At 46.9% G+C, this 18,338-nt stretch overlaps 1 protein-coding gene across 1 annotated transcript in view; it reads left to right on the top strand.

Annotated features, from left to right (window-relative positions):
- The window catches only part of LOC116842033, a 36,239-nt gene extending 24,198 nt beyond the window's left edge, over window positions 1-12,041 (top strand). The window contains exons 2-3 of the mRNA XM_032810673.1: window positions 11,449-11,937; window positions 12,038-12,041. Coding sequence (XP_032666564.1) covers window positions 11,449-11,937; window positions 12,038-12,041 — 493 coding nt within the window. The remainder of the gene's footprint in view (window positions 1-11,448; window positions 11,938-12,037) is intronic.
- Window positions 12,042-18,338: the final 6,297 nt, after the last annotated feature.

Raw genomic sequence — 18,338 nt, 5'->3', positions numbered from 1 at the left:
AATTTTTAATGTAAAATCTCAAGGTGTCACTTAGCGTAATATTTGCCTAATTCAAAAGTTCCACAGCTTGTACATATCGAAAGTGCGGATGCTCCAAACAGAAAAATTTTGAAGAACATTGCTCTACCTTCGCATCTGCATTTGGAAGCTTAAGAGGATGCTGGAGTCGATGACAAATTCGAACAATGTCGATAATGCAGAGACGATCGTCACTAACATAATCACGTTATCCTTTTTGTATTTCTTGTATATACAGAATTTACATGAATGTGTGTTGCTTTGTTTTACTATATTCAACGGAAAATCTAACCATATATGTATAGAAATCTTTCTACAAACTTTTTCGATATTTTTAAGCTTCCAAATGCAGATACGAAGGTAGAACCATGTTCTTCAAAATTTTTCTGTTTGGAGCATTCACACTTTCAGTATATAAGCAGCGGAACTTTTGGATTAGGCAAATATTACGCTAACTGACACTTTGAGATTTTACATTAAAAATTTTTCGTCACATATCGAGCAATGCTCCAATTTATTTTTGCACGTACTTTCATTGCGTAAAAGCATTTGTAATTCTGTATAACCCATACGACGTAAACTTTGCAGAAAAATATCAGCGTTCTGTCAATAAAGTTTTCAGCTTCAGTACCCCTTAAGAATATCGAAAAAGTTTGCAGAAAGATTTCTACATATATATATAGTTAGGTTTTCCGTTGAATATAGTAAAACAAAGCACATTCATGTAAGTTCTGTATATACGAAAAGGATAGCGTGATTATGTTAGTGACGATCGTCTCTGCATTATCGACATTGTTCGAGTTCGTCATCGACTCCAGCATCCTCTTAACAGTCTAATAATATATAAAAGTTTGTGGATATTACGCGAAATGTAGATAATCGCGTCGTGAACACCGACATTTTTAGGGAGGAGGGGCGGCGGGAGAAACTCTTGAAATTCGTGCTACTCCGCGAGCTTCTGTCAAACAGCGAAGATTTACGAAACTGAGTTGTCGTTATTCGCGTGTTTTAACGTCATCTCCGGGCGGCTCGCAATATTCAAGTGCGCCGCCGCGGTAATACGGAAAAATTACGTTTCTTCGGCATTCATTAAATGATACAGTCGATGTGCCTCGTGATGGAATTACACGAGACAATTTTTGATCTCGCGGAATCCGATTACGAGACTGCGGCCAGCGGGCGCGCTACGTCTCGTGTGCGAGCGTAGAAACGCACGAGTATCGTTACGACGGTCCATTTAATACGCGACTTTTTGCGCGGTCGGCGTAATTTCACACCGCCGCGTCGCGCAAACCCCGTCGGCTGACGATGGACCCCCTTTCTACGAGTGCGAGATTGTCGCAACGTCTGGCCGCGCGCGCGCGCGCGCGCGCGAGGGACCTGTAATCTCGCAAGCCGGTTTTCGAAACGTCACGTACCTATAATCTCCGGCGGCTTTGTACGCCCGTCGTATCGTTCAAAAGTACTCGGCGCTCGGCAAAAGATCGGAAGCGTTAAGTTCGTGCTTTATACTAGCGCGACCTCGACTGTGTAATTACAGGACGCGGCGATAAGAGGGGCCCGCGGATTCATAGTTTGACAGTAAATGTATGCACGCCCACCTTGCCGCATCTCTCGCGCGCGTCCCTCCTGCTACGCGAGCGACGTGAAAAACTCGCGCCGCAATGCCGCGCGTGCATAAAGTTCGCGAGCGCCAAGTTGTTAAGGAGGAGGCGGAGGAGGTGGAGGAAAAGGAGGAGGAGAAGGAGGAGCGCCATAGGCCTGAGCGCTCGCGAAGATCCGCGCGCGGGCCGTGCTAAATTGTGCTTTTCTTATTTACATTTGCGCTAATTGCACGTTGCCGACTCTCTCGGTGACGCTCTCTCTGCCGCGACTTTTGTCCTCGCGGGCGGGTTCATAAATTATCGCGCGCGGTCTCATGGCGGGTCGTCCGGTCGGTACGACTGACCCCCATCACGATGAAAGGATCGCGAGGAGCGTGAACTTACAAGCGTCAACCGAGCATCGTTGCTCGTTTTATACAAGTGACACTTCGGACTCGAGCTTTATGATTATCGACGGCAAATCTCTCGTTCAATACCGAAGGCGATATAACGCATATTACACCGTGCGTGAGCGATATTTTCTCTCTCCCGATAATTATATATTCCCATCCGCCCAGTCACCAATTCGGACATTCGTGCCTCTTGACCTACACCGCCGCCGCCTCGATTTACGTTACAATGGATGACACGGATTCCTGCGTCATACCGTAAAGCATGAACACGATCTTAGGATATCTTTGCACCATGCGCTGGCGTAACGTCTCACGTTCACAATGCCCGACACACGTCCCTTCGGACCGCCGAAGGAATCAAAACCAGTCGATCCGGTGAGTCCGGAGAAGCTCGATTCTTTCCGCTAGATCTCGTCGTCCGATCTTTCGTTACGCGACTGATATATGCGATCGCGCTGAGGCGCACATTCCAGTCCCTTCTCCCTTTCACCCTTTCGCCGTTCCGGTGGAAGGGCCCCCGGATCTCTCGGCGCCAAGCGTCATGGCTAGACGACCGTTCATCGCTAATGTGCAAAACGAAGGTCTTAACCTGCAATTTAGCGAGCACGAGCACGTGGTGTGCCCGACGCGGCGCGCTATATAGGTACATGTATTACGCGGTGAATATGTATAATGAGGTAAGAGAAAGGAGAATGAAGGGGCGGGAGGGAGGAAGGAAAAGAGAGAGAGAGAGAGAGAAGGGACGAGAAAGAGAGGAAGGGGGTGGCAAGAGGAAACGAGGGGACGGTAGAAGAAGTAGAAGAAGGAAGGCAGACAATACTTGCCAAGGACAGGCGGTATTCAAATGCGATCGTCGCTGCCGCTGCTGCCTGCACGGCGAAACATTTTTGCAGACTACCATGGCTGCGGGACAACCGTCATTTTTTCCGCCTTCGTAGGCGCGCAAGTTACCCGTCCCTTTCTACATTAGCCCTCCGCCTCCTTACGCCGCCGCCGCCTTCGTTCTCGTTTCGCTGCCGCCGCCGCCGCCGCCGCCGCCGCCTCCTCCTTGAACATCGTTCTTCTCGCGAACCGACTTTTGCGCATAAAAAGGGTCACTCTATGGCCATATATCACGGAGGTTTATTACTCATTGTTATAAAATATAGTAGCGCAGTGACACGCGGCAAATTCTCGTGACGGGCTCTTCGCACGGACCTTTAAGTGAGATTCGTGGGTCGCGCTTATGCCGCGCGAAAACCGCAACGACAGGCCGGGGGATTATTTTGAGCGTTACGGCGTTTTAAAGGCGCGCCTCGTTCGCTTTACAGTCGGCGCGAGGATGTCTTCTAACGATCCGCGCTCGTCCGTCATGGGATTGCAGGCATCTTTGACGCGACTTTACGACGATCATTTAAGGAGGACAATAGGCGGGTATAAGAGGAAAGGGTGGACGAAAGATGGATGATTAATCACGACTAATGGGACGCCGCGGTGGCGGCGGATAATTACTGGCCTCTTTAAATCGTCACTTCTCCCGATTACGGCACGCGTAATCGGACTTTGTTGTAATTGCACGAGCAACAGAAGCTTATCTCTGCCTCGAGAGCTCGTCGTTTTACCAAACCGGTCTGCGCGAGAGAGCCCTCGTCTCGCCTGCTCCGCGAGCGATGCATGTGGCATTTCGCTCAAAGCGCTGCCCTCGTAATGTAGCTCCATGCCGCTTGATTTTTCCGCAGGGAAATAAGCGGCCCTCCGTAAGTATATTACGATCGACAAATGGGAGCAACTTATTTAACGTTCTTGGGATGCTCGCAAATCCCGCGCGCGCGAGCGGGGCACAAAGCGAAAGGTTAGACATCGCCCCCTCCCTCCCTCCCCGATATATACCCACGCCACGGGTTACTCACTAACGCGAACCTGCCTTATAATCAATTTCGAGATTTATATTAGATCCGCCCGAGCCGTAATTATATCTCCACCGATCATCCGCTCCGAGCCATAAACAACCGGGCCGACCTCAAGACGCGGCTGCGCGTGACACAGACACAGTGGTCTTGCGTCGATCGAGTGCGCGGGCTCGATCGGCTCGGTTTTCTGGCTATGATCCACGACCGAGGGCGGAACACGCGCACACAGCCCATTCACATTCCACCGAAACGATCGGGGAGATATCCGGTGCCTTGCTGGAATCATTAGCGTGAGATCGTGTGACGTAACGAGCCAATCAGTGTCCCGGCCCGGCGAAGTAATGATCGTGTAGCGAGAGGTATTAGCATCGTGGACGCGAACGGACGGACCGACGGACGATACCGTTAAACAAAACCATGCCTCGTGACCTCTGCCCGGAAGAATCGCGGGCGACTCGGCCGATGACGAGGACGATCTTGTCGAGTCGCACAGCCGTCTTCTATCCGGATCGTACGTCTTTTCTTGCGGCCGCGCGCGAGCTACGTTCTCCCGTTCTCTAGGCGAGGGCAGACACGGACCGAGGAACAAGGGGTCGCTATGGAGCCAACCTGGTGACCTTTGACTTGGCGAGCGCAAGAAACACAAGCGTGACGGCCAAGTGAGCGCGATCTTACGTCGTTCTCCACAGTGCTTTTCGTAGATAAGCCGAAGAGACAGATTGAGGTTTTCTTAGAGAATTCAAATCGAACGTTTTGATTTTCGAGAATACCCTTTTAGGATCATTGCTCTTTAAATTACAATTAGTGCATTCTTCACTGAGATGCTATACTTTTAACTAGTGCTTCAATATAATATACACGGTTGAGATGCCTGAGAGCAATTGGCTCTGAGCAGAAACCTACGGAAATCTTTCTGTTCCTACAATCGAATTTTTCATCTGTTCCCCAAATAATAGAAAATTCAGTTATACCAACGGAGTTGTTTTGTCTGTGCATAGTAGCTTCCCGGATTATAAGAGTTAACCCTCTTTACAATTCTCATTTACGTCTCTTTGATGTGTGCGGCCCGCTAAAACCAGTCTCTCTTCCCTTTCGATCCCTTCTACCTGTAATACTAGCAGTGCTTTCTTTGATAAATAACCTTCCGTTCTTTGAGGGATGAACGTTCAGCTCCGTTAAATTTTGTGATCGCATCAAAAGAAGAATGACAGTAAAGGTGTGTACAAATGCATGATCCCAATTTATAGAAAATACCAGGTGTTGGTGAGAAGTGCTATTTACATTGACTGCTTTATGAAAAGATAATTTTATTTTACTATAAATATATCTTATTGTTTTAGATTTTATATTGTTTCATGTTCTCTTGGATTTCGCTCTATTCTGAATTATTTTAGTTAAAAGAATTACTTCAAAGTTTTGTTTTCCCTTGACATATATTTGTATTTCGTCAAGTTTTTTTATCACCTGTAGCATTTGTTTCTATTATCTTATATTAACAAGAATGCACTGAGAGAAATTATCCGATAAAAAATTTACAAACGGATATTTCTCATCAAATTCCGATCAATTTTTACATCCGATCAGGATATCCGATTAAATCGATACATTCGATCATAATGGCATTTCATCAGATAAACCGATTAAAAAAATTATGAACTGATATTTCTCATCGTATGTTTTTTTTATCGGATACACAAATTTATCGATATTTTAATCGAAAATATGCGTTTGTTAATTCTTGTCTAATGTTCCTCAGTATCATATATCAGTGATCATAAAACTTGGCTGTCAAACATAAGGTTGAAATAATTAAAACTGTTTTATAAACTTCTTTTCTGTTGTTTCAATAAGTAATATTAAAAATTTCAACATGTGTGTGTACTACTGTTTTCCCTGTATAATATTTTTCAAAATGTACGTCAAATTGACGTATGATGAAGAATACATTGAGAGAAATTATTCGATAAAAATTAACAAACGGATATTTCCGATCAAAATACCAATGAATTTTTGTTGATAAATTCGATCAGGTAATATCCCAGAAATGCCATGAGAAATATCGGTTCATAATTTTTTGATCGGTTTATCTGATGAAATGCCATTATGATTGGTAATATTCGATTAAATTTAATCGAATGTCCTGATCGGATATTAAAATTCATTAGTATTTTGATCGGAAATATACGTTTGTTAATTTCTTATCGAATAATTTCTCTCAGTGTAGAGTCAATAATAAAAGTAATCAGAGTAAGAAGAGTTAAACATCAGGCGACACAATAATAGTTCTTCGCTGGTGGCGAGACACCGCCGAGCGAGAATCCAAAATCTATTAACGTATACGTAATTTCGATACGATTTCCCGACTCGGTGAATCACGTGCCGCGGCCAGGATGACCAGGTGGGCGGGTAGTCGATTAAATAACGTCGATTCTCGGCAGCCCCGCGACAGCGAACTGACCACACGTGCGACCACCGACGCGATGCGACGCGACGCGACACGCCGGGGCATTATAATGTACCGTTCGGCGACATTGAATAAACGCTCCTGTACACGACAATAAACTACGACTATCGCACGGGACGGACAGCGGCCGCCTGGTAGGATCCCCCGAGATAATCAGCGGAGAGCCATCGGAATCGTTCCCGGCTAACATCACGGTTCGTGACCCGTCCAGCCGTAATTACGAATCCGAGGAGTGCTTTATTACCGTCCGGCATTCCGACGTGCCTAAAATCGTCGTTTCACCGTACGGTGGCTGTCACAACAGACACGACATCAGTAACATCGATACATAGCTCCACCTTGAGATAAGGCATCTCCTCCCGTCCCTCCCTCGCCTCTCGCTCGTCTTCGAGCTGTGGTACCTCTAAACACAGCGTACGCACACGGGCGTCACGTGAAAGCCGAGTCACGGGGGTAGATACGCGTCGATCACGATCGATAAGAGAGCCCGGAACGATCGGCGGTATCTCGCACGTGGAAAAAGGACTCCGCTCCCCACAGCGGGATCGTTGTCCTGCGCTGGTGCGCGAGAGCGCGCAAGCGAGTACCCATACACTCACCCTTCCGCGATACCTTCCAGCGAGAGTCTCAAAGACGCCGACTCCGATCCACGGGCCGCAGGTGAATTTAGCCAAACAGCTACGTCGGCGTATAATGCGCGCATTATGCTCCGAGAGTGGCTTCGTATTTGAGCACCCCTCGCGATGCGCCGCGTTTACTTTTTCACGAGCCGCGCGCTCGCGAGCGCGCTCGCTGCTCCGAGAGATCGGCAAGAGGCGGCGCGCCGTTTGCCCGGGGCTCGTTGTCTCGGAGGACCTTTGACTCCGGGACGCGAGTACGACGATCAATATTGACGAGGAACAGGGATTTTCGCTATCGCTTCGCCGAAACCGCTCCGGCCGACGGTTTCGGAACTCCGTTGAAAGTGGAGCCGACTTCCGTCGAGGGGCGGGTAGGAACGCGTAGTGACGTTTATGGGTATAAGGATGATTCAGATGGATGCTACGTAAAAACACGCTATGGACGCTTATAACGACGTTAATCCCTTTGTGCCTGAACGCTTGCACCGGCGCGAACGCACGTAAGCGAACTCACGAGCATTCCTCTCGTCTAAATGTTAATCCCATGTACTGCAACGTACTTCACGACCTGTCCGCGAATACCGGTAGCATCATCACGCGATAATCCATCGGCGATCAATGTGTAGCTTCTTTATCAAAAATGTCGTTTGTGGATGATTACTTTGCATGATTGGAAATGCACTATCGCGAAATATTCGAAATCAGAATAAATTATAAGGCTCCTGGTTACTTGCTGCAGCCATCTTGTTTTATGGTGTCGCTCTCTAAAGTACTCTATCAGTGTATTCTTCATTCTAAAATGTTATACACGGTAAAAATAATTTAGTTGATTCTGCATATCTGTGTAGCTTGCTACACAGAGAGAACGATTTGGTTGAATCAAATAAACGCTTCTTTGGAATAGTCCAAACGAATTTTTTGATTGATCAAACAAAATTTTGTTTGAAGCAACAAAAATATTTATTTGCGACTTAGTTCCAAAGAAATATTTTTGTTATGTCAACCAAATAATTCGTTTGGACTATTCCAAAGAAACATTTATTTGAATCAATAAATCGTTCTCTCTGTGTAGGCACAATTAAACATTAGAACTAAACAGATTTGATAGTGCAACAAAGACATTAAGTTTAAGAGAATAAATATACGAGAGAAATATTTCAATGAGCATTTTTACTTTAGCTAACTTTTATTGTTGGAGCAATTAATGATATAACGAATGATAATGAAATCCATTAATATAAGAATATTTTATTAGTTTCAACGTCCAATTTCGTCGTAATATAATTTAGATATTTTTTCGCGAAAATTTATTTCAATGACTTTTCGATCGCAATGAATAGAACTTTACTTGAAGGAATTTCTCTAAAGAGACACGGAGCGATAGTTATAAAAGAAATATAATCAAAGGAAGACAAGAGCTCTCATGTCAGATGTAGGATGAAGCGAGAATGGAAAACCGGTGGTAGGAGAAAGGCGTAGGAGAGAAAGAAACGAAACAACAGCGTTGAGGAGAGAAAGGGCGAACACGATGGACGAAGAAAATAAGAAGAAAACGAGGGTCTCTCTCGCGAAGCGAGACGCACAAAACCCGGAGAGCTGACAAGAGAGAGGCGAGGAGTAAGAAGGTAGAAAGTAAGCCCAAGTTTTGGCCATCCAAGCACGAAATGCTGTAGAACGAATGCCTACAGTATGTTCCATAAGTTCGACCATTTTTACTCAATGTATATCGTGCCTTTCCTAATTCCTCCACGAAATTTATTTCTCATTTATGCGCGTACACATAAACGCGTTAGATTTCCATTTATTCTCTCTCAAACATCTGGACTATCCCCGAATATTTTCTTCCCTGCAATCTTCGGTATCGTGTGAGTAATTTTTACATTGTTCCAGGGAATTTAGTTCACTAAATTATTGATTGCTTTTCGCGTAATCATTGGCGTCGATTTGTAACAAAGCTTAGAAGGCCCCTAAATGATCAATATTATTGCACAATATTTGTACAACATTACTGATCATATGGAGGCTATATTGAAAGTTTATGCAATATATTTTGTCAATAAAAAATTCCTTAAAATATATTGCGCAAGTTGTGAAATATTGAAACGATTATGGATACTATTGCGCAATATCACTTCAGTTCCGTGGAAGATTCGAAAGCGGAAACATGCCATATGAAATGCATGTATCGGCTTGCAAGTTTCCACTGCAATGGCCAATACTTTGAGGTGATATAACATTTATGAACTACAGATCTTTAAAGGAATTCCCAGTAACAAGGTACTGCAGTGTAATAGATGGACGCCGACTAGATGGAATGGCGTCTCACGCGCGAGTATCAATTTTCTTAATTTCAGCTTCACTGTAAAGCAACAAGTTATCAAACGTTGAGCTATCTAAACGTAGGAAACTTTGATAAGTTTGGCTCGTTAACTCCTAATACGTTCAGCAAATTTTCACGAATATAATTTTGTCTTCCTATATATCATTTCTTCATTCACTTTCTTCTTTTCTTTTCTCTTTTACGAAAAGCCAAAGAAATGATCATACAAGCAACTAGACTCTGTGTCACTCAATATTTTAGAACCAGCTAATTTATTGCATAATTTAATCGAAAATTATATTGAATTGTATAAAGAGGACGTCAATAGTATAATTGTGCAATATTATTGGTCGTCTAGCGGTCGTTTCAGACGTTTAGTTTGAAATTACGTACAATGCATCACTTGATACTGTTCCTCGTTCAAGTGAGAAAATGCAGACTGCTTTTATTTCACTCGACAGTGCAACCGGTTACCACCAAAAGTGCGATCCCTAAAGAGGTCGTCGATTGGCCGAGAAGAAGTTCCACGATTGCTCCGTGATAATGCGTTTGCTTTCGGGCTCGGGCGCGGCTTCACGAGGCGGTAAGCAAAAACGAGCACGCGGAAAAAAGCCGAAGAGATAACAGCGTGGGGGGTAAGCGGGTACCCGAACGGCCGGAGGGGGCGGCAAAACCGGAATTTCATACAGTGGCGTAACACGCCGGATAATACGCCGAGAATCGCGAAACTCTATCGGGACTGCTACTCGGCTTCCCCCGCTCGGCTGACCACCATCACCTCTCACTCCGCACTTCCCTTCTTAATGTTCAGTTCAAGATCCCGCGGTCCGATTAGACTTTCGAGGTAGACTGTCCTCTTATCAGAAAGCCTAAGACTCGTTCCTCGCCGGTCAATTAAGTAACCCGCATTACGCGGCTAATTAATTTCGCAGCAATTAATTAGGCACATCTCGGCGAATTGCAAAGCGCGCTCGTATTGAGTCTTTAGGTGTCCCCTACGGAGAGCCACGATTAAATATAAACGATTAAATATACGCAAGCGCCTGGCATTGATTTAAATTGTAATGTCGATCGTTAATCCGATGCACGCCAATCACGTACGTACCATCGCGCCGACTTTGTTGCGCGCGATACACATTGCCTGGATGGCATCGCGATAAAGTTCGTTGGTTTAACGCGCCGATACACGCCGGCCGCTGTGTCGCGGCCGTTTAACGAGTGCTTACCCGGGCAAGAATTAATTGACATTGAGAAAGCGCCAGTTACTAAGAAGTCGCGAAGTTATCGATAAAGAAGAGCCCACGGATCAGCCGCCGTGGACGACGGCAGAGGCGAGGCGAGGCGACGCCACGCGCTGGCGACTTCTAGTGGCGATGGCCAGAAGTATCGATGACCTTGCCAAGGTCACCGCGTCCTAACTACTGCCGACCCATCCCCCCATCCTCCAGCCGTCTCTGTCTTTCGTTCCACATGGCCCTTATTACTATAAAGCATTCGCTTCCCCGATTCCCCCGAGGGCGTGTGCCATTCATTCGCCGCTCGTTCGTCTCGCGGCCTCATCTTTCTCTCGGAGAACCCTTCGTCCCCTCCACCCCTTTCTTCCCCTCCTCCTCCTTCTTCTTCTCCTCTTCTTCCTCCTCCTCCTCCTCCTCCTCCTCCTCCTCCTTCCCTTCGGCTACGCACCTTTTTAGTTTTTGTCTCGTTACATGCACGGCCTTTCTTTATCGATCTGTCTGGATACTGAAATCGAAGCCGCTGAACCGAGGTCGTATGGCGCATCTATTGTGCCATGTTCTCATCGAAAACTGTGAACACGATCATATTCGCTCCATTTCCTGACTCTTCTTCTCCCTCTCTCTTTCTCTCTCTCTCCTCTCTTTTTTCCTTCTCTCTTCTCTACCTCCGCCTCCTCCCTCTCTCTTTCCTCTCCCTTTTTGAACTGAAATATTGAATTCCGTTTTTCTCCTACTTGCAACACACGCTACAGTTTCTCTTATTGTCGTCATGTTACAAGTGTGAGTTGCAGGTTTTCCATTACTCCTCACGCTTCACTCACGAGTTTGCAGGAAGAGAGGACGAGTTTGCCGAGGAAAGTGAGTAGTTTAATCATAACCAATATAGTTTTGTTGTTTCTGTCGCAGAAACAAGACCGGCGAGTCCTACGGCGCTCAAGACGGCCATGCTGGAAGCGGCGGAGGTGGCGGCATAGGAAAGTGGTTGCGGGAACATCTGGGCGGTGGTTCCAAAGGGAGTCACGATGTCAGTGGCACGTTTCCGTCGAAGGGAAGCACGAGCAGCGGCGATAACGGCGGAAACGGCAAGTCCTTAGGCAAGACCATTTACACCTCGCAAAATCTCTACTGCAGCCTGCCCAGAGAGCACGGCCGCTACGTGCACAACAGCGGCAGAAAGATCGGCCAGGGCAATTCCGCGAAGCCCCAAGGTTACGATCGACCACGATCGAACAGCATGAACTACCATGAGAAGTCCGCATTGAGCGACCTCGGGACCTGGACGCGCGGCGGCCCGATCTACGGCAGCGAGGGCAGGAGCCTGAAAAAACGAAATCGCGATCGTCGCCGGCACTCGCTTTACGAGACGCACGATCAGGGCCGCCATCGTCGAAGAAGGTAAGAGTTGCACTTCCCGAAACATAATTGTACGGAAGAAAAAAGTTTGGTTGGTTGAATAATCAAGTTTCTGGTGAAATATGTAGTCTGTTCTTTGCAGCTAAACTGATACTAGCCTGTACTAATTCTCTTTTTCTCTTTTTTCTCACCAAGTTATACCATGTACATGTCTCTTTTTTAGTTCTAAAAGTGTTCACTAATTCAGCTACACACAAAGAACAAAACTATAAACGAAACAAAAAATTCCGGTTGAGGTTACCAGTCTGTTCAGATTAACAAAATTTCCGGTTAACTTGAATAGAATGCTAATAACCTCAACCGAAATTTTCCATTCATATTTCACCCAAGAGTCAATCATGAATTTTTTGCTGATGCAAACTCGTGAAAAGTGAAAAATCTAACCTTGAGAATACATGAGACTGTTCACTTTTCACGAGCTCACATTGGAAAGAAAGATTTATGATCGCTTCCAAGTATTGAAAATTTATTCACTTCTCATTATTTCATACTAAGGAAACAAATTACATGATTGATAAGCGAGATCGAGTTCACGTGAAAAGATTCACGATTGATGCCTAGCAATTTGGTTAAATCCAACTAAACGCTTTTTTCCCATATACGAAACATAATTACACGTTTATTTTAGTTTTATGAGGCTCGCCCGATTTATCGTGAGGTTTCCTCACTCCTGCATTTGCATATTTTAAGAGTAAAAACCGTTCACAACGTGTAACTTCACGCGAGTGAGATCGAGATAAGTTGTCCCGGCTGTATTTTTGTCAATGTCGCCGGAGAGGAGCGCGTGAAAATTACCATTCTGCCCGGGCCACCGAAATATCCGTGTGTCCAACTATAGTTGTGCGCCAGCTGTGAGCGAGTACCGGTAAAGGAAACGACGCGACGTTAGGTACCTGGCGTGCCAGCTTTTTCTCTCCGCGCTGCGCCATCTTAATGGGGATTTCAACGCGCTGGGACGCGCGCGCCGCTTTTCGAAGTGCGCGTTAGGTGACGGGCCGTTTTTGTTCGTGCGCGCGTCGCGCGCGACCATTGAGCAAGATTCGAAGAAAGCCGGTGCAGGAAATGCAGGCACCCCTGCGTATGTCGAGAATGCACGTCCGAGAGGGAAACAACGGCGATAAAGTGTCGAACATACGGAACGCTCGACGTCGCCGATTGTGCGAGATGAGAGAAAACGGTCGGTGCTATTTATCGCGCAGCTATTCATTGATTGGGAACAGCTAGGACCCCGGCAACCATTTTTCGCAGAATAAATTGGATATTGTTGCGAACTGATAAAACCGCGAGCCGAGCGTGTTTGCTGTTCCCAACGGTTCTGCAATCTTTTTCTCTCGCCTACCGCTCAATGAGCGCTCGGATGAGAAATTGCGACACGTTGAAGGCTCGCATTACGAACGCTCATTTCACGGCGAACATGTCTATATGCAAGTGATGTTTGTAGCCAATGATCATTCGTGCTGATCGTTCCTTTCCGTGTTCGATAGAATATAACGTAACGTGTGTAATATGTAACATGCATAATTACGCGTCGCGCACGTAGCAAAAATCACGACGCGTGATGCAGTGTAGGCGCAACCGCGGAGGATCACCGATGCAACTCGAAAGGTCAGTCGCACTTGGATATGAAATATACTAGGAAGCGATACGAATCCGTATCATAAGTTTCTGTCCAATCCCATTTACGTCGACAACTTCTCTTAACTATATGTGTTAAATTATTTCCTGCGAGCACGTTGCATAAAACCTCGTCGGGAGTATGTAGGAGGCCCATTATCGTAATCCGCAATGAAGAGAAAGAAAGAGAGAGTCACGTATCAGTGTGGATGGACGACTTCCGTAATAATAGAAAATCGGATCGCGCGCTGTCTCCATTAGCGTCAGTTATTTACTACGAAACATGGCGGTGTGCGCCGTGCATCACTCTATGAAATAAAGGAAAACGCCGAATCATGAAAGGCCGCGCCTTTGTTTCGCTACTAAGTCGTCTCTTTCTCTTTCTCTATCTCTTTCTCCTCTCTTGTTATCTCTCTCTTGCTCTTTTTCTATCTGTCTCTTTCTATTTCTCTACTTCTATCTTTCCTTTCTTGTTATCTCTTTCTCTTATTATCCTTCTCTCTCTCGCTCTCTCTCTCTCTCGCTCTCTCGCTCTCTTTCTATCTATCTATCTATCTCTCTCTCTTTCTATTTGTCTTTATTTCTCTATTTTTCTCTCTTCTCTCTTGTTCCCTCTCTACTTATCAGTCTCCTTCTATTTCTCTATCTCTCTCTTGCTTATTCTCTCTCTCTCTCTCTCTCTCTCTTTTGCACGTGCACGCGATTTACGTTCGCTTGATTTATCGTAAAGTCACTCCGTGCGCGAGTAGCGACGGAGCAAACGCGCGATGGCGTTTAATGCCGATTCATCCGGCGAAATTATAAAATACGCGATACGCGTACACGCGTCCGTTTCTTTCGGTCGCGCCTTTTTACCATCGGGACCAGCGTCGGTGTTGCGATCCACGCACGACAGCGTGGGACGCGCCACTTGGGCGCGTTGCGCAATTTTCACCGCGGGGATCTCCCGCCGAGAGAAATGCACTTTTCGACGCGCGTTTTTCTTCGATAACTCGGTCCGTCTCGAACATGATTTAGCGGCGCGATGGTGCACGATAGTCCACAAGTATACTCCCGCGAGACTGTACGCGCACGGCGATCGCCGCACCAGCGGTATATTCATAAATATGTCGTTATTGTGAAACTCGTGTGGTAAAGGACACACACGGGAAATCCATAAATGCAGAAGCAGCGGTCGGTCGGAAACGAGCAGGATGTCGTTCGTTCCTTTTTGTATTCGTTCTCTTTAATAGGATCGCGCAGTTTTCATCACGACGTGTGCCTTTCCTCTCCATCCCTCTGCCCCCTCCCCCTCCTCTATACACCGTTTGTCCCCATCTCGCTGTCGTTCATTCTCCGAATAATAAATTGTAAAGCTGTCTGAAATGATTCAGTACATCGACACAGGACGCGCAAGAGCTACGAATTTCTCAGCGGAAAATACTTGGCGCGCGTATCGGTTCTTATCCGCTGACAGCGCGTTGGGAATGGAATGGTGGTATCCCATTATCTAGGATGATTTATCACTGCAACGCGTGACCTACGAACGAACACTCGGCTGTGCCCGTACCGGGCGTGAGCCTCGACATACGCGGAGGATGCACTAAATTAAAAAGAAGTAATGCCCTTGGCGCTCCAGCGCACTTCGCGCGGCAATTTATTTCCCATCTTTCGCAAATAATGAAATAAACTCGTGAAGTGAACAGATTATAACTTCCCGTACCGCCTATTTCATCAATGTCCAGAGAAGTATACTTTTATTAAAATGTTCTCACTTATCGAGAGAGAGAGAGAGAGAGAGAGAGAGGGGGGCGGGCGCGAAAGGGAGACAGAGAGGAAGAAGACTCTCCCCCGAGAGCTCCTCGACGGAGAGAACGTTCTTCCTCGATACTACTGATCGACTGTGGAAACGTCCAAAGCGCGCGCATAATTCTTCCCCCTTTACGCTCTCGTTCCTCCACTTTCTGACGTTCCATTTCCTGGAGAATATCTAGCGGAAGGGACCGGCGCTCGCGCAGGTATACGTGGCATTTCCTCGGAGTAGGACACCCCCTCGACTAGGATGATTTAGCACAGCAGTTCGCGACGGCCACCGCGAATGCTCGGTCGTACTCGTGGCACGGACGTTGGGACCTTACGTCGGTTGTAAGTGTCCACGTCTGGTATGCGGCCAGTGTGTACGGCTGGGATATATGGCTGTCTTCGTGCTCGTCCCTCGTATAAGCTTCCTTCATAGCACGTACCCGGTGGAAGCTGAGGATCTCGTCTCGGACGCGAAATACCAACGCGATCAGAGTTCGTCGGACCGCGGAGGAGAAGAGGAGGAGGAGGAGGGGGAAGAGAGTGTGAGTAAGGTGGAGAAAGGGTGCAAGAGAGGAGGAGCGAGAGAGTAATCGGGGTTGTTGGGGCCTGAATTTACGGCGAGGACCGCGATAACCTCGATAGGCCGACACGGGCATATAGCCGCCCCGAAGTCGGTGAAGCGTCTATCGTGACTCCCCCTTTTCGCGCCATGAATTTTACACGTCTCGCGATATCGCGATTGTTCCGGGGAACGTAATGAAGACTTGAGCAAAGCGAAGCAGCAATTTCAGAAGGCTGCTATTAACTTTATAAGAAAGGCCATTTCTACCGTTTTCGCAGCAGGGGCGAAGATATACTACTACTCGATAGCTCCGATTTCGTTCCATTTTAAATATTAATTTAAATCCCTTTATTTGTATATTATTAAATCTCTTTATATGTATATTATATTGTGCGCGGCACAATAATATGTGCGAACAAAAGAAAATAAAATGAGGGAATTAAATGAAGCAATTCTTTTCTTTGGACCAAACAATAAAATTCTTAAGGAGCCAAACAATCGTACTTATTGGTTGAAACATTAGTTTCTTTGAACCAATTCTAATGACAAAATTTGTTTGAGTCCAGCGAAATTGATTAAATCTAACGAAATTTTTTTATATCTGCAATACTGGTCGTCAAAAAATTCAGGTTTCTTTCTGGAGTATCAATGACTAATGGGCTGTCAGTAATTGGATGTTTTACCCTATAAACTCGCAATTAACTTGGACCATCTCATCACACCGTTTATCAATAAATCCACAGACGTTGCGCGTTTGGCGGAAAGTGGCGAAGGGTCGGACTCGTAGGTGCTCGGGCCTAAGTGCTAGAGCCGATACGTAACACGCACGCATGCGAAGAGAGAGAGAAAGAAAGAGAGAGAGAGAGAGAGAGAGAGAGAGAGAGAGAGAGCGCAGGATAAAAGTCCTCGCATGTGATATCACATGGGTTCAACGGCGTGGCAAAAAGCGTGCGACATAGTGAGATTCGGAGTGCTAATGTATTCGTTAGGCGAGTTACCTACATACCCGTAGTAGGCGACTTGCCTCTCCGCGACGATGTGCCCCTTTTCTTTCTCGTGTTAGGACCGAGCGATCGTTCAGAGCCGCTCTCACCCGCCCTGCTTCCCTCGCGTCACTGCCAACCTGCGGCCCTTCGCGCTCCTCCTCCGCGCCCTTCCCCGGCGCGCCCTTTTAGATTCTCTCTCTTTCTCCTTCGTCGCTGACTTTCCTGCAGGGCCCCGTGAGCTAAATATAGCTAAGTCCGAGATATAAATAGAATAACCCTGCGGGCCAAGATGGCCGGGGTCAGACCTCGCGTCGCTTTCTTCTTTTTCTTATTCTTCCTCCCCTTCTTTCTTCTCCTTCGCTTCTTACTCTGGCTCCTGATCTTTCTTCTTTTCCTTCCCGCGCACCACCTCAGCTCTCTCCGGTCACCGCGATTTACCTGTCTCTTGCTTCACCGTACGATTATTCCAAAGGCTTTAACACCTCTCCCGCTCCCCGCCGCCCCCTCGTCCCTCGTTGATTCCCATTGGCCGACCTTACGCGAGGAGAGGTCGACTCCCTCGATAAGAGTTCACCGACTCGACTCTTTCTTTCACGTGCGTACCCTCGCAAAACTATTTAATGCTGGAACACGTTCCAGCCGGTGTTCGCGTATTTTAATGTTTTAGCGGCGGCAGATGTTCCCGTGGAAAGTCCCGGTTGTTTCCCGAGGCTCCTTCCGTGGCTCTACGCCGGCAATTAAAGGCGGAGCAGCCGTAACACCGGCAGACCGCATTCTCGCGCGCGACTCCGAGTTTACGTTTGATCGTGATATCGCGGGTTCCCGATACCGAACGGCCCACGTCGGATGTTGACACTCTCGGTTAGAAAGTTACAAGAGTACGGCCGATTGAAAGATTGTTCACCGAAGCGTCTCTAATCAGTCCAGTTCACAGTTGTGCTTTTTGCGCGAGATTAAACGCCGGTTCTAACGACCTAGTACTTTATACGGGGATGCGGTCGATGGTGCCCGCGGAATATCCTGCGTTTATCATTCTGTACGAGAAGCGGAGGTCGTAAGATCGAAGGAGTAGAAGAAGAAGAAGAAGAAGAAGAAGAAGAAGAAAGAGGAGAAGAACAAGAAGAACAAGAAGAGGAAGAAGGAGGACGAGGAGGAGGAGGAGAAAGAGAAGAAGAAGAAGAAGAAGTAGAAGAAGAAGAAGCGAGAGAGAGGGAGAAAGAAAGAGAAGAAGAAAATGAGGAAGACGGCCCGAGGCTCGACCGACTCTGGCCAGGGCCGTATCGGCGGGATTAATGGCAGTGACATCCCGCTCGTGGCCAGATGAGATTCTCCATCTCACCCGCGAGCGAGAGCGAGAGAAACGCGATGCCGAGGCGCGACGGAGACGAGAGAAAGAGAGAGAGAGAGAGAGAGAGAGAGAGAGAGAGAGAGAGAGAGAG

Source organism: Odontomachus brunneus, unplaced genomic scaffold (genome assembly GCF_010583005.1).
Source record: "Odontomachus brunneus isolate Ranch 3 - 2012 unplaced genomic scaffold, Obru_v1 Obru_scaffold_020, whole genome shotgun sequence".
In the NCBI taxonomy this organism is placed as follows: domain Eukaryota; kingdom Metazoa; phylum Arthropoda; class Insecta; order Hymenoptera; family Formicidae; genus Odontomachus; species Odontomachus brunneus.
Note: the sequence above shows the minus strand (reverse complement) of the source record. Positions and strands in the feature narration are given on the sequence as shown.